General features: G+C 46.0%; 1 protein-coding gene across 1 annotated transcript; it reads right to left on the reverse strand.

Moving 5' to 3' along the window:
* Nucleotides 1-4503: 4503 nt before the first annotated feature.
* On the reverse strand, nucleotides 4504-10208 carry LOC143297056 (uncharacterized). The gene is made up of 4 exons (XM_076609228.1): nucleotides 10190-10208; nucleotides 7374-7429; nucleotides 5385-6053; nucleotides 4504-4545 (listed from the first exon to the last, which is right to left on the reverse strand). The coding sequence occupies exons 1-4, from the start codon at nucleotides 10206-10208 to the stop codon at nucleotides 4504-4506; spliced, it is 786 nt and encodes a 261-aa protein (XP_076465343.1).
* Nucleotides 10209-15000: the final 4792 nt, after the last annotated feature.

Consider the following 15000-nt stretch of genomic DNA (forward strand, 5'->3'; position numbering starts at 1 on the left):
ACGGACACGAAACGAAACGAAACGAAACGAAACGAATTCTGAACTGAATTGAACTGAACTGAACTGAAATGAGCTGAACTGAACTGAAATGTAATATATATATAAACTTCGTAAAATGACAGGACTCGACACACCACACCACAGAATAACTTACCAATGTAACAACGATCACAGAGACATGGTTCTATCTCTCTCTCTCTCTCTCTCTCTCTCTCTCTCTCTCTCTCTCTCTCCAATCCAGATCGCAGATGGCATTCCTACCAGTCCATCATCACTCACTCCAGACATGCAGATTGGAAAAAAAAAAAAAAAAAAAGAAGAAGAAGAAGAAGAAGAATTATCCGAGGCAGGCATTCAAGATTGTCATCTGTGTCGGCAGACCTTTCCACTTGGCTTTCATGAGGGCACAGGGGGCTATTGTGATTCCAAGCACACTCAACCCAGTCTGTCACAGATGAAAACCTGTTCTTAGCGCCAGTTCCATCCTGGCCCATTTTTCCATTAAGCATTCCTCCCCAGACCCCCCCTCAACCCCCCTCTCCCCGCCCCCCAACTTCCCAGTTAAAGGGGGAGAATCTTCGGCACATTCCTGTCTTTGAACTCCATAACACATGGGGCCCCTTCCTTGTCTGCACTGTCACACTTGTGTAACGACCTTTTGAGTTTCCTGAGTTTTTCTGTCTTTTTTCTGTCTTTCTTTCTTTCTTTCTTTATATTCCTCCTCCTTATTCCCTCCTTCTTATCTTTCTTTCTTTCTTTTTCTTTCCCTCTTCCTCCTCCTTCCTTCTTTCATTCATTCTTTTTCTTTCCCTCTTCCTCCTCCTTCTTCATTCATTCATTCTTTCTTTTCCTCATCCTCTCTCCCCTTCCTTCCTTCTTTTCTTTCTTCCTTTCTTCTTTCTTTCTTTTTCTTTCCCTCTTCCTCCCCCTTCTTCATTCTTTCTTTCTTTCTTTTCCTCCTCCTCCTCCACCTTCCTTCTTTTCTTTCTTTCTTTTTTTCTTTTTCTTTCCCTCTTCCTCCTCCTTCTTCATTTTTTCTTTCTTTCTTTTCCTCCTCCTCCTCCACCTTTCTTCCTTTCTTTTTCTTTCCCTCTTCCTCCCCCTTCTTCATTCTTTCTTCTTTCTTTCTTTTCCTCCTCCTCCTCCACCTTCCTTCCTTCTTTTCTTCCTTTCTTTCTTCTTTCTTTCTTTTTCTTTCCCTCTTCCTCCTCCTTCTTCATTCATTCATTCTTTTTTTCATTCTTTCCCTCCTTCTCCTCCCCCTTCTTTCTTTCTTTCTTTCTTTTTCTTTCCCTCTTCCTCCCCCTTCTTTATTCATTCTTTCTTTCCCTCCTTCTCCTCATTCCCTCCTTCTTTTCTTTCTTTCTTCCTCCCCCTCCTTCTCCGCCTTCCTTCCTCCTCTTCTTTCTTTCTCCCCCCCCCTTCTTCTTTATTCATTCATTCTTTCTTTCTTTCCCTCCTTCTCCTCCCCATGCCTTCCTTCTTCCTTTCTTTTTCTTTCCCTTTTAGTCCTTCTTTTTCTTTCTTTCTTTTTTCATCCCCCTTTCTTTCTTTCTTTCTTCTTCCTTCGTTCCCTCTCTTTATTTCTTTCTTTCCTTCTTTCTTGTTCTTGTTTATTGTAGTTTCTCTTTCTTTCTTTCTTTCCATCTTTCTTTTTTAAAACAGATAATGAATGAGATCTTATTATCAGCGATAGCTAAACCATTTCCGAGTGGAAAACAGTGTGTTATTTCAGACGATACTCGGAGTCACAGCTCTGCCAAACACCCACCACAAGTCTGTACAGTCAACGCCACTCGGTTTGTGTGTTCTCTGATCGCCTGGCACAGTGGAGTTGAACGACCTATCGGCTTTACGCCCTTGAGGTCAAGTTGTTCGTGGCTGTGGTCTTTTCCATGGGGGTGTGACGTGGTCAAGGCGTTGGTCCTGTGGTCTTGCTCGAGGAGGGTCCTTGCTGTGTGCTGGCCGCCGGTGATGTCCGTGGTCCGTGCTGTGTCCTGGCTGTGTTCGGGTGGTGGAGTCCTGATTGTCGGTCCGAGTCGTTGGTCCCTGCTTTATAGCAGTCCCTCGCTTTCCCGCACACTCAGATGTGTGAGATTTGTAAGAATTCCGGAAGTCTTCCTTATTTCGTGATTTTTATTTATTTATTTATTTTTATTTTTTGCCAAATAAAAACAACAACAACAAAAAACAAACAAAAAACAAAAACAAAACAACAACAAACAAAAACCCACACAAAAAACCCCAACCCAACAACATTTCTTTCTCATCGGTTCAAGTTTCCTATCTTTTCATAATACACATGACTGTGCAAGAGCGAGCGAGCGAGCAGAGCAAGCGAGAGAGAGAGAGAGAGAGAGAGAGAGAGAGAGAGAGAGAGAGAGAGAGAGAGAGGAGACAGAGACAGAGACAGAGAGACAGAGACATGGAAAGAGAGAGAGAGGGGGGAAGAGAGAAAGAGACAGAGAGAGAGAGAAAGACAGAAAGAGAGAGAGAGAGCGATAGAGAGAGAAAGAGAGACAGAGAGAAACACAGAGAGAAACAGAGAGAGAGAGAGATAGACAGAAAGAGGGAGAAAGAGAGGGAGAGAGAGAGACAGAGAGAGAGAGAGAAAAAACAGAAAGAGGCAGAGAGAGAGACAGAGAGCGACAGAGAGAGACAGAGACAGAGAGGGAGAGAGACAGAGACACGGAAAGAGAGAGAGAGGGGGGAAGAGAGAAAGAGACACAGAGAGAGAAAAAGACAGAAAGAGAGAGAGAGCGACAGAGAGAGGCAGAGAGAAACACAGGGAGAAACAGAGAGAGAGAGAGAGATAGACAGAAAGAGGGAGAAAGAGAGGGAGAGAGATACAGAGAGAGAGAGAGAGAGAGAGAGAGAGAGAGAGAGAGAGAGAGAGTGAAACGACGATCATGTAAACGATGATGCTCTCACTCACTTGACCGCCTGTTCAGAAGTCAAGGGGAGAGGAGGGGGGAGGTGTTGTGTGAGGGAGGGGTGGTTGTGTGTGTGTGTGTGTGTGTGTGTGTGTGTGTGTGTGTGTGTGCTTATTACAGAAACAAACAGGGTGGATGGAAAGGCAAGGCGGGTAGACCGTGAATGTTTAATTAATGGTGAAACATTTTCAGGAGGGAGACTGGACAGCTAGCTCTTTGGGCGCTGACTGAATCCTTGGCCTCTCTCCAAAACTGGAGACGACGGGCCATCTGTGATGCCTGACATGTCCTGTGCTTCGTTCCCTGACAATGCCACTCGCCACACTAATGAAACTAATGGATTCATTACAACGTTTTGATTCAGTGAATATAATACAATACTTTTAATATGAATGTCATATGTTATTGTTTCTTTTTAATTAAGTCATGGTTATTTTTTTTTTCTGTTGAGTAATTGTCGACGTTTGTTTTGCCGCACCTGATGTAATTTCTCTTAATGGGATAATAAAGTTCTTCTTATCTTATCTTATCTTATCTTATCTTATCTCGGCACTGAGAGACGATCGGACCTGCCCGGATGATTGCTTCGTACCCGACCGAAAAAAAGAAAACATTCATCAGTCAGTGGAGCGTTTCAGTCTCAACGGGAAAGACACAAAGAAATCAACAGCAACAACAACAGCAGCACCACCACCACCGCTACAATGGGATGATATTACTGTTTTCTCGTAGAAACTTGTATTCATTCATTCATTCATTCATTCATTTATTGTTTGTTTCTTTCTTTCTTCTACACACCTATCGTCAAAATATAACCACTACCACTGACACCTAAAAAGAAACAAGAACAAGAACAAAAACAACAACGTGATTTGCCTCATTTCTACTTCTACTTCTTCTCATTATCTACAAATGAATAACTACTATTGTTGTAGTTGTTATTGGTGGTGGTGGTGGTGGTGGTGCTTTGATGATGATGGTGATTCCTCCTCCTCCTCCTCCTCCTCACTGCATTTTAGAATCCCCTGCAGAGTCATGACGTTAACTGTTTATTTTCCATGATTCATTCCCTCAATATCTCCGCCCACCCCCACCCCGTAGATGCTCCACCCCCCTCCCCTCTCCTCTGTACCCCCCTCCTCTCTCTCCTCCTTCCCATCTGGGAGAATGCTGAAATTTTGTTTGCATACCTATGTGGACGATGACAGATTTAACGTTTCTGTTGGGAGAGGGTGTATATCTGGACTGTTTCTACCTTTTGAATAATGCTTTTCAGATAGCATAGATTTTATACTTCATTTTCACATATCTATCTATCTATCTAACACAAGCTGCTCTGGTGTTCAATATATACATATAGGGAGAGTAGGACAACGGGGGATGGAGGTAGGGGGTGGGGGTGTGGGGGTGGAGAGCTATGAAAAGACAACAATAAAGGTATCTCCAGAAGAGGTTCGGGGCCATTTACTTTTATTCACCCAGTATTTCAGCCTTAGAAGCTTCGCAAGGGTTCTTCTCGGAATCACATTTACCGTGCTCGGGTTCCATACGGAAACTTCGTTATTCACGTTCAAGGAATTCGGTTGCCCAGTTGCCTTTCCCTTGACTTCTGCTGTGTCATTGGGGCACCAGTACAGACATTGCTACCACTCCTCTCCGTCTGTGTGTCATCCACTGATCTATGGGATTCCACCAGCTTCATTCTTGTCCATTTTTGGACATTGTACTCTTTTTGTTTTGTCTTTCTCGTCTGTGGCTTCCTTTGACTGTCCCTTGCGAGAGGGTATTTTATTTGCAAATCCTGTTGAGCAGGAAACATGTCCATACCATTTCATTTCGAGTCTCTTGACGGCAGTGAGTTCATCATGAGGACGTATTGCTTGGTGGATGCTATTGCGGACCTCTTCGTTTTGTCACATGGATGCCCCCAAATCTTCCTGTAATATCTCATTTCAGTTGCCATGGCTCTTTCTTTGCATGGCTGCTGAAAGCCTTCACGTTTCGCAGCCATACAGGAAGACTGACCAGGCAAGGGAGCGCAATAGGTGGATCTTGGTGTTTTCATCTCTCCATATGGTTTTGAGTCTTGCTGTCGCAGCTTTTGTTAGTACAGTCCATGCCATGTTTTGAGCTTTCATCCGTTTTGATGGAGTCAAGGTATTTGAACTGTCGTCACTGTTTCTACACCTGTCCCGCCGACTTTGATGTCTGACGTGATACCTGGTGTGTTAGTGGTGATGTCTGAAGTGATACCTGGGGTGCTGGTGGTGATGTCTGAAGTGATACCTGGGGTGCTGGTGGTGATGTCTGAAGTGATACCTGGGGTGCTGGTGGTGATGTCTGAAGTGATACCTGGGGTGCTGGTGGTGATGTCTGAAGTGATACCTGGGGTGCTGGTGGTGATGTCTGAAGTGATACCTGGGGTGTTAGTGGCGATGTCTGAAGTGATACCTGGGGTGCTAGTGGCGATGTCTGAAGTGATACCTGGGGTGTTAGTGGTGATGTCTGAAGTGATACCTGGGATGTTGGTGGTGATGTCTGAAGTGGTACCTGGGGTGCTGGTGGTGATGTCTGAAGTGATACCTGGGGTGCTGGTGGTGATGTCTGAAGTGATACCTGGGGTGCTGGTGGTGATGTCTGAAGTGATACCTGGGGTGCTAGTGGTGATGTCTGAAGTGATACCTGGTGTGCTGGTGGTGATGTCTGAAGTGATACCTGGGGTGTTGGTGGTGATGTCTGAAGTGATACCTGGGGTGTTGGTGGTGATGTCTGAAGTGATACCTGGGGTGTTAGTGGTGATGTCTGAAGTGATACCTGGGGTGCTGGTGGTGATGTCTGAAGTGTTACCTGGGGTGTTAGTGGTGATGTCTGAAGTGATACCTGGGGTGCTGGTGGTGATGTCTGAAGTGATACCTGGGGTGCTGGTGGTGATGTCTGAAGTGATACCTGGGGTGTTAGTGGTGATGTCTGAAGTGATACCTGGGGTGCTGGTGGTGATACCTGGGGTGCTGGTGGTGATGTCTGAAGTGATACCTGGGGTGCTGGTGGTGATGTCTGAAGTGATACCTGGGGTGTTAGTGGTGATGTCTGAAGTGGTACCTGGGGTGCTGGTGGTGATGTCTGAAGTGGTACCTGGGGTGCTGGTGGTGATGTCTGAAGTGATACCTGGGGTGCTAGTGGTGATGTCTGAAGTGATACCTGGGGTGCTGGTGGTGATGTCTGAAGTGATACCTGGTGTGTTAGTGGTGATGTCTGAAGTGATACCTGGGGTGCTGGTGGTGATGTCTGAAGTGATACCTGGGGTGCTGGTGGTGATACCTGGGGTGTTGGTGGTGATGTCTGAAGTGGTACCTGGGGTGCTGGTGGTGATGTCTGAAGTGATGCCTGGGGTGCTAGTGGTGATGTCTGAAGTGATACCTGGGGTGTTGGTGGTGATACCTGGTGTGTTAGTGGTGATGTCTGAAGTGATACCTGGGGTGTTAGTGGTGATGTCTGAAGTGATACCTGGGGTGTTGGTGGTGATACCTGGTGTGTTAGTGGTGATGTCTGAAGTGATACCTGGGGTGTTGGTGGTGATACCTGGTGTGTTAGTGGTGATGTCTGAAGTGATACCTGGGGTGCTGGTGGTGATACCTGGGGTGCTGGTGGTGATGTCTGAAGTGATACCTGGGGTGTTAGTGGTGATACCTGGGGTGCTGGTGGTGATGTCTGAAGTGATACCTGGGGTGCTGGTGGTGATGTCTGAAGTGATACCTGGGGTGTTAGTGGTGATACCTGGTGTGTTAGTGGTGATGTCTGAAGTGATACCTGGGGTGTTAGTGGTGATACCTGGGGTGCTAGTGGTGATGTCTGAAGTGATACCTGGGGTGCTGGTGGTGATGTCTGAAGTGATACCTGGGGTGCTAGTGGTGATGTCTGAAGTGATACCTGGGGTGTTGGTGGTGATGTCTGAAGTGATACCTGGGGTGTTGGTGGTGATGTCTGAAGTGATACCTGGGGTGCTGGTGGTGATACCTGGGGTGCTGGTGGTCGTGTCTGAAGTGATACCTGGGGTGTTAGTGGTGATGTCTGAAGTGGTACCTGGGGTGTTGGTGGTGATGTCTGAAGTGATACCTGGGGTGTTAGTGGTGATGTCTGAAGTGATACCTGGGGTGTTGGTGGTGATGTCTGAAGTTATACCTGGGGTGCTGGTGGTGATACCTGGGGTGCTGGTGGTGATGTCTGAAGTGATACCTGGGGTGCTAGTGGTGATGTCTGAAGTGATACCTGGGGTGCTGGTGGTGATACCTGGGGTGCTGGTGGTGATGTCTGAAGTGATACCTGGGGTGCTGGTGGTGATGTCTGAAGTGATACCTGGGGTGTTAGTGGTGATACCTGGGGTGCTGGTGGTGATACCTGGGGTGTTGGTGGTCATCAGTTTAGTCTTATTTCCATGCCAACTGCAGAGGCCGCTTCGTCCAGAAGTTCCACCAAACTGGCCAGCACATTTTCACTCCCTGCAAGACCATCAACATTATTCGCCAAACGGAGATTGATGATCGTTCTCTCTCTCCCCTCCCCCCTCGCCCCTCCACCCCCTCACCCCCTCCCCTCCCTTCCCGCCAAATAGAATCTGTACTTTATTATCTTTCCAAGGAGTCTTCCATTATCCTCTCCTAAAAGAGATCGGTTCCCTGTTAACAGTCAACGTGGTTCCAGCAAGAGTAAAACAGTTGGCACTGGCCGTGAAAGCTTATATGTGAATGACTGCACTTCTTGCTGATTTTTTAAAAATTTTATTTATTTATTTTTATTTTATTTTATAGATTATCTATTATACGACTGCTGAAATTAATGTAGTGCTTGTAATGGTGATGCATGACTGATGATGATGATGATGATGATGATGATGGTGGTGGTGGTGGTGACAGCGATATTGATGATGTCGAAAGGATCGGGTCTATGTTCCCCTTGTCAAAGTTCCCCAACGTCTATGTTCCCCCAAATAATTCTTTCAGCCAGGTCTAAGTTCGCCAAGTCCATATCCCACACCCCATGTCCAGCTATACAGTTTATGGATCTCTGTTCCCCCAGGTCTAATTTCCCCTGTGTCAATGTTGCATCAGTTCCGAGTTCCTCTTCATGAAAATGTCGGAAGGTCTGTGTTCAGCCAGGTCTATGTACGTTCCATCATACATGCACTTTTTGAAACTGGTCAGTGGTTGCTTGTGGTCAGCAGTGGGTGTTGACCCGGAGGGATATAGATCTTGGGGAACAGAGACCCAGAAATGATATATTTTAGAATTATCAGTTGAGTTCTGAGCCCAGCGTTAAGCAGCTGGTCTTACCTCTGTTTTCAGTGTGTGTGTGTGTGTGTGTGTGTGTGTGTGTGTGTGTGTGTGTGTGTGTGTGTGTGTGTGTGTGTGTGTGTGTGTGTGTGTCTGTCTGTCTGTCTGTCTGTCTGTCTGTCTGTCTGTGTTTTTTTTTTATTATTCATTTCATTGTGTGTGTCTTACGTGTTTCTTCTTTATTCACCTAATTGTTGCCTGTGTTTGTTGTTATCCATTTCCTGATTCATTGTTTATGTGCTATTTTTTTTTATTTATTAGCCTATGTGATATGTATTTTTGAGGTTTGGGATGGTATTTAGCCAGTGCTTCAGTCTAACGTCTACTCATTACGAATTTTGACATGTGTGTGTATGTGTGTGTGTGTGTTTGTATGCATGTGTTTCGATGCGTGTGTGTGTGTGTGTGTGTGAAAGAGAGAGAGAGAGAGAGAGAGAGAGAGAGAGAGAGAGAGAGAGAGAGAGAGAGAGAGAGAGAGAGAGAGCAACACGCCTCATGACTATCCTGCAATCTGCATATTCAGCGTTTGTGATTCAACGGAGTTACGATGGCATGCGATATAATCACCTCTGCAGATATTTGCAGCTGATTTTTGTTTGTTTGTATTTCTTTCTGGTTTCTTTTTGTCCAGAATTACACAAAGAAATCAAACACGCATCAAAGCACGAAACACACACACACACACACACACACACACACACACACACACACACACGCACGCACACACACACGCACACAGACAGACAGACAGAGACACACACACACATGCACACACAGATACAGACAGACAGACAGACACACACACACACACACACACACACACAGATACAGACACACACACACACACACACACACACACACACACACACACATTGTGCTCTCTCGGATTCCCTTCGTTTTCAAAAAGATGATGCAAGGTGTCAGCATTCACGCTAAATTCATTCACATCTACACGTTCTTTTTCTTTTCCCCCCATTAACTCAGGAGCGCAATTCTATTTCGTTCCAATACACAATCAAAGTTCAGATACAATGTAATTATGCAGCAAGAGATAAAGTCCAGACACAAAGAAAAAAAATCGCACCGATAAATAAAATCGCACCGATAAATAAAGTCCAGGTTCTATGCATTTCCCCGCCGATAAAGAAGATCTACACATAAAGCAATTATGCAATAACAAACGATTAAAATCCAGATATATAATATGCAAGTTTACGCCAATGATTATGATTCAGATGCAATGTGATTTGGCGCTACATTTTATCAAGAAAGAGCCCGTGGATAAAAACAACAACAATAAATCTTCAAAGGAAGAAAGTCGTTCTTTATGTCCGCCACACGAAAGCGTTGTGATTTTTCAACAGGGATGTTTTTTTTTTTTTTCTAATTTGGTGAAAGAACTTGAGTAGGCGTTCACAACAGTTTGCACAAGCTCTTGTTTCGCGAAATAACCGATAACATTTCTTCAAGGCATTTTGTGTTCTGGCTGTTTCGATGTGAAATACACAACGAGTCTTTCGGATACTTAACAGAGCAAAACATGGCTCAGTTGGTTTCCTCTTTTGTCCTGTCCAGACTAGATCACTGCAATTCTTACTCAAGCACGTTTACCATCTTCCTCTCTTAATAGACTACAGGAAATGCAGAACAATGCTGCACTACTTGTCCTTTGGAAAAAAAAAAATCTATTGCATCAGCTACACTGGCTTCCAATAGAGTACCGCATTCACTGTAAAGTAGCGACACTGGGTTTCCGACATTTTGATGAATCTCTTCCCCCGTATCTCTCCTCTGTGCTGGAAACGTACGAACCATGCAGAACACTAAGATCCAATTCTGAAATGTTACTATAAGTCCCAAGAACTAATTTAGAATGCGCAGGGAAAATGATTTTTATTTTTTTTATTTTTTAGAGCTCGAGTGCCCCACGTTTGGAATTCTTTGCCATCGTCCCTCAGAAATGCTCCTGATCTCCAGTCATTAAGTCAGAACTGAAAACACACCTTTTCTGCAAACATTTCTGTACTCAGCACAATGGACAGTCCAAAGCCTATTCGCCAAGTTAGTTCTATGCTAAAGATATTTCAATGCTTATATAATCCTTTTTTTATTTAGTGCAGTTGATATCTACTCTGTGTGTGTGTGTGTGTGTGTGTGTGTGTGTGTGTGTGTGTGTGCTTGTGTGTGTGTGCGCACGCGCGCGTGCGTGCGTGTGCCTGTGTGTATTTTATGAAATGTGTGTTTTGTGGAATGTATTTCAGTTTGATCTGAGCATTATTTACTTTATATCTTTTATTGTTTGATGGATTATGCTTTTTGATTCTCAACTGTGAGCGCATTGGATTGAAAAGAGCTGCTGTAATATTTTTATGCAAATGTTCATATCTATCTGGATGATGTGAGGCGCTTTGAGCAGCACTTAGTACCGGAAATCGCGCCATAGAAAAGTTATGTATTGTTATTATTATTATTATTATTATCATTGTTATTGAAGTTTACGTGAGCATAGCATTTAAGCATATCATATATTCTATGTATTGACTGAATGACAGTGATTCTCGTATATTGATTATGCAGCATACAGTACGAACGAATTCCATTCCTCTTTTTGGAGGTAATAAAGAATTCTGTATTCTGAACGTTTTCTGGGGTGAAGGTAGGAAGGTTTTATAAACATTTTTTTTATTATTCATACTGGGAGCGAGTGTGGAATCCGATTTGCTCGGATGTTCGTCTGGTCTCTAAACCTGTTTTCTGTCCTTTATGGGCCCAGTCTGTGCCCGTGATTGACGTGAGTGTTCTGTTCTTAGCTGGTCGACTGAGAGTCAGGATGTGTCTGGCACTGTCCCCCCTTGCCCACCACTGGGAAGAATTATGGACTGCGGCAAAAGTCAGTGTGAAATGTCTGCCTCTCATATATTCTAGAATGACCTGGTCATGAAACAAGCCAGTGAATGTTGGTGGCAAAGGTGGAACTAAAAAGTCAGAAAAAAGGGTCCAAAAACATGAACTAAATAACGGATATATATATATATATATATATATATATATATATATTTAATATGTTATCATCATTCTTTTTAATTTTTTTTTATACGGCATCAAATGAAAGAATGCTGGCGACTAAATTCTTGACTTGGACACGTTAACGTTCAGTTAGGATTCAGTCAGACGGCTTGTTACAATCAAGTTCTTTCCATTCCAGATCCATCTGTTTCAACGATGAATCACGCCACGAAACATGGTTTTATCATAAACCTAGCTTGACCGCGGTAACAGTCAGATAACATTGTTTCTTCTTTGAAGTGCAGTGAATGTCTACACATCATTTACTGCGATGTTTTTCTACAAACTGCGCAAGCAAAATTCATGGCATAAACTGTGACTGTATATGTTTTAAAAAAGATTTCACCTATGATACAAGTACTATTGTCTTTTCTTTCGTGTTTGCGTGACAGACACACACACACACACATCACAGCGTTTATGTATATAAGCCCGCGCGGATTAATCAAGAATATCATAGAACAGAAACCAGGTCAACAATATCATCAACTCTCACAACCACTTGTGTCACTGTAATGCACTGTCAAAAAACACAAAGCCCTTCTCAGTCCTTCCGCCATTCCTCAGGCTTGCTGATGGGCTTGACGATGAGGATGAGGACAGAGGAGACGACTGAGATGAGAAGAAAGATCCAAAACAGGAGGCGGTCCATCACATGGGCCACAACCCTCCACTCAGTCACAACATCCTGGTGGTAGTCGGCTTTGATGTCCTGGCTGAACTTCAGCTCCGGAACTGCCTCCTCTTTCCCACCGTCTCTGTCACCATCGGCGGCGGAACAACATTGGTTTTCAGGGATCTGAGGAACGGCAGAAGCGTCGCCGATCGTCAGCTCACACACGGCGTGAGAGCTACTGCTAGCTAGCCTGGAAAACGTGCTGCTGAGTCCCTCGGAGATGCTGAAGGTGGCACGGAACTCCTTCCTCCTCGTCGTCCCGAGGGAAAGCCGCTCTTCGGTCTTAGCGTCCCCGTGTGACTGGTAGCAGGTGCGCTGGCACCTGTCCGGAAGATGGTCGGCAGAGCCCCTGGAGACGAGCTCCGGCTGGAGGTGCACCAGCTCCGGGGAGGAGATGGTCCTGGGGGGCCGGAGACAGATCTGGCTGCTGCACAGCACGGCGTGGCCTCCCTGGCCCGGGTCGCGGGGGTCGCCCCTCATGATCACCTGGTGGATGTGCGCGTGGCGGATGTGACCGGCGGAGGGGGGCTCTGAACTGGGGCTGAGAGACCCCCCTCTCCTCATCTTCCCCTGACCGGCGTTCGGGGTCACGTCCGTGCTGCTGCTGCTGTGTCTGAAGCCCCCAAAACTCATCCTGAGCGGGCAAGGAGGCGCTACGGACCTGTTTCCCTGGCCGCCGATGTTGACGCCCTCTTCGGACGCCTTCCACACCTTGGAGGCAGGAGGGCTCGTGACCTCCACAGGGGAAGCCAGAGCCACTCCATTGTTGGCCTTCCTGCCGGGCGGGTGGAACAGTGTTGGCGGCGGGGGGGCACACCGCGGTGAAGCAGAAGCAGCAGAAGCAGCAGCAGAAGAAGGAGGCAGGGCCGCGCCCCCCAGGCCCAGAGCAGACCCTCTGAATACGGCCAGCTTCTCGTCCAGGCCGACCCTACAGTTGTAGCGTTGCTGCGCAGCGTCCTCGTGCCCTCTGTGGGGGAAGCTGGTCCGCTGCACGGTGGTCTGCACGGCCACCGACACGTGCTTGGACACGAGTGTCCCGTTACAAGTCCGCCCTTCCCGGACCCCTTGGCCGCCGAAAGAAGAGGACAGGAACTCCCCGGTGGACGTGGTCACCAGCTGCTCTTTCCCTTCCTTGCCGCCCCTACAGCAGCACATCATGCTGGGGAGAGACGGGTCGGGGTCGGGGTCGGGGTTGGGGTTAGAGGCGGCGGCACTGACACTGGCCGACACAGGCGGAGGAGTCGGAGTCGGAGTTGTAGTCGGAGTCTGCTGCTGCTCCAGCTTGGCGCCGAGGTAGCGGTAGCGGTGGCGGATGTGGCAGAGGCAGACCAGAGGCGCCAGAACGTCCACCACCAGGGTCCACACCCAGCGAGGCACGCGCTTCTGGTGAGGCCCCACGTGGTGCAGCTGCAGCACGAACACCGTCAGGATGATGGACAGTGACGTCATGGCCATCGTCACCGTCAGGTAGATGCCTGCACGGGAGCCAGAGAGTAGAGAAAAAGCAGAACAAGAACAACTGTTTTAGGTGTCAAAACAGCTTTTTGGGCCCATCAGTTTCAGCAGAAAAGAACAATTGTTTTAGGTGTCAAAAGCTGTCGTGGCCCCTCAGTTTCAGCAGAAGAAGAACAATTGTTTTAGGTGTCAAAAGCTGTCGTGGCCCCTCAGTTTCAGCAGAAAAGAACAATTGTTTTAGGTGTCAAAAGCTGTCGTGGCCCCTCAGTATCAGCAGAACAAGAACAATTGTTTTAGGTGTCAAAAGCTGTCGTGGCCCCTCAGTTTCAGCAGAAGAAGAACAATTTGTTTTAGGTGTCAAAAGATTTCGAGGCCCATAGAACAATTATTTCAGGTGTCAAAACAGCTTTTTGGGCCCATCAGTTTTAGCAGAACAAGAACAATTGTTTTAGGTGTCAAAAGCTGTTGGGGCCCATCAGTCTAAAGCGTGGTTGGGGAGGGGTGGAGACATATAAACAACGAAAAGGGGAACGGGAATATGCACTATACAATACATTATTTAAGAGAAATAAATATCGGCTATATCCACCTTTTTTCCCCATCTGCAAAATGTTCTGATGGTCATATTAATCGGACATGACCGAGTATCACACAATACAATTTATAAGATAAGAAAGTTATTCTTTTTATCATTATAATCAATGTGCAATATAGTAGGCTATGCTCATGATTATAGTCGAAATAATGTTTATTAATTCTTTGTTTTCACATACAAAATATTACCTGAAATGTGTGGAATGAATGTATGAAGCGGTGTATGTGATATTATATTCCTGATAGCTTCTTAAAAAAAAAATTATTTATTTTTTTTACAGTTCTGGTCTCCATGTTGTTCACTTGTCTGTGTTGTGATAATGCACCTGACCAAATTTCTCCAGTTGGAGATAATAATGTGGAGTGATGGCCTAGAGGTAACGCGTCCGCCTAGGAAGCGAGAGAACCTGAGCGAGCTAGTTCGAATCACGGCTCAGCCGCCGATATTTTCTCCCCCTCCACTAAACCTTGAGTGGTGGTCTGGACGCTAGTCATTCGGATGAGACGATAAACCGATGTCCCGTGTGCAGCATACACTTAGCGCACGTAAAAAAAAACCAACAAGAAAACCACGGCAACAAAAGGGTTGTTCTGGCAAAATTCTGTAAGAAAAATCCACTTCGATAGGAAAAACAAAGACAACTGCACGCAGGAAAAAATACAAAAACATGGGTGGCGCTGTAGTGTAGCGACGCGCTCTCCCTGGGGAGAGCAGCCCGAATTTCACACAGAGAAATCTGTTGTCATAAAAAGAAATACAAATACAATACAGTTATTCTTATCTTATTTTATCTTAATCTACCCCTCCACTCACCGATCAGCGGCACGAACTCGGACGTGGCAGGCATGGACTCCGCGATGAGCAGCATGAAAACGGAGAAGGCCAGCAGCACGGTGATGCCCAGCGTGATCTTCTCCCCGGAGTCCGGGGGCAGCCAGAAGCCCAGCA

The sequence above is a fragment of the Babylonia areolata genome, chromosome 22 (assembly GCF_041734735.1).
Source record: "Babylonia areolata isolate BAREFJ2019XMU chromosome 22, ASM4173473v1, whole genome shotgun sequence".
Taxonomy (NCBI): Eukaryota; Metazoa; Mollusca; class Gastropoda; order Neogastropoda; family Buccinidae; genus Babylonia; species Babylonia areolata.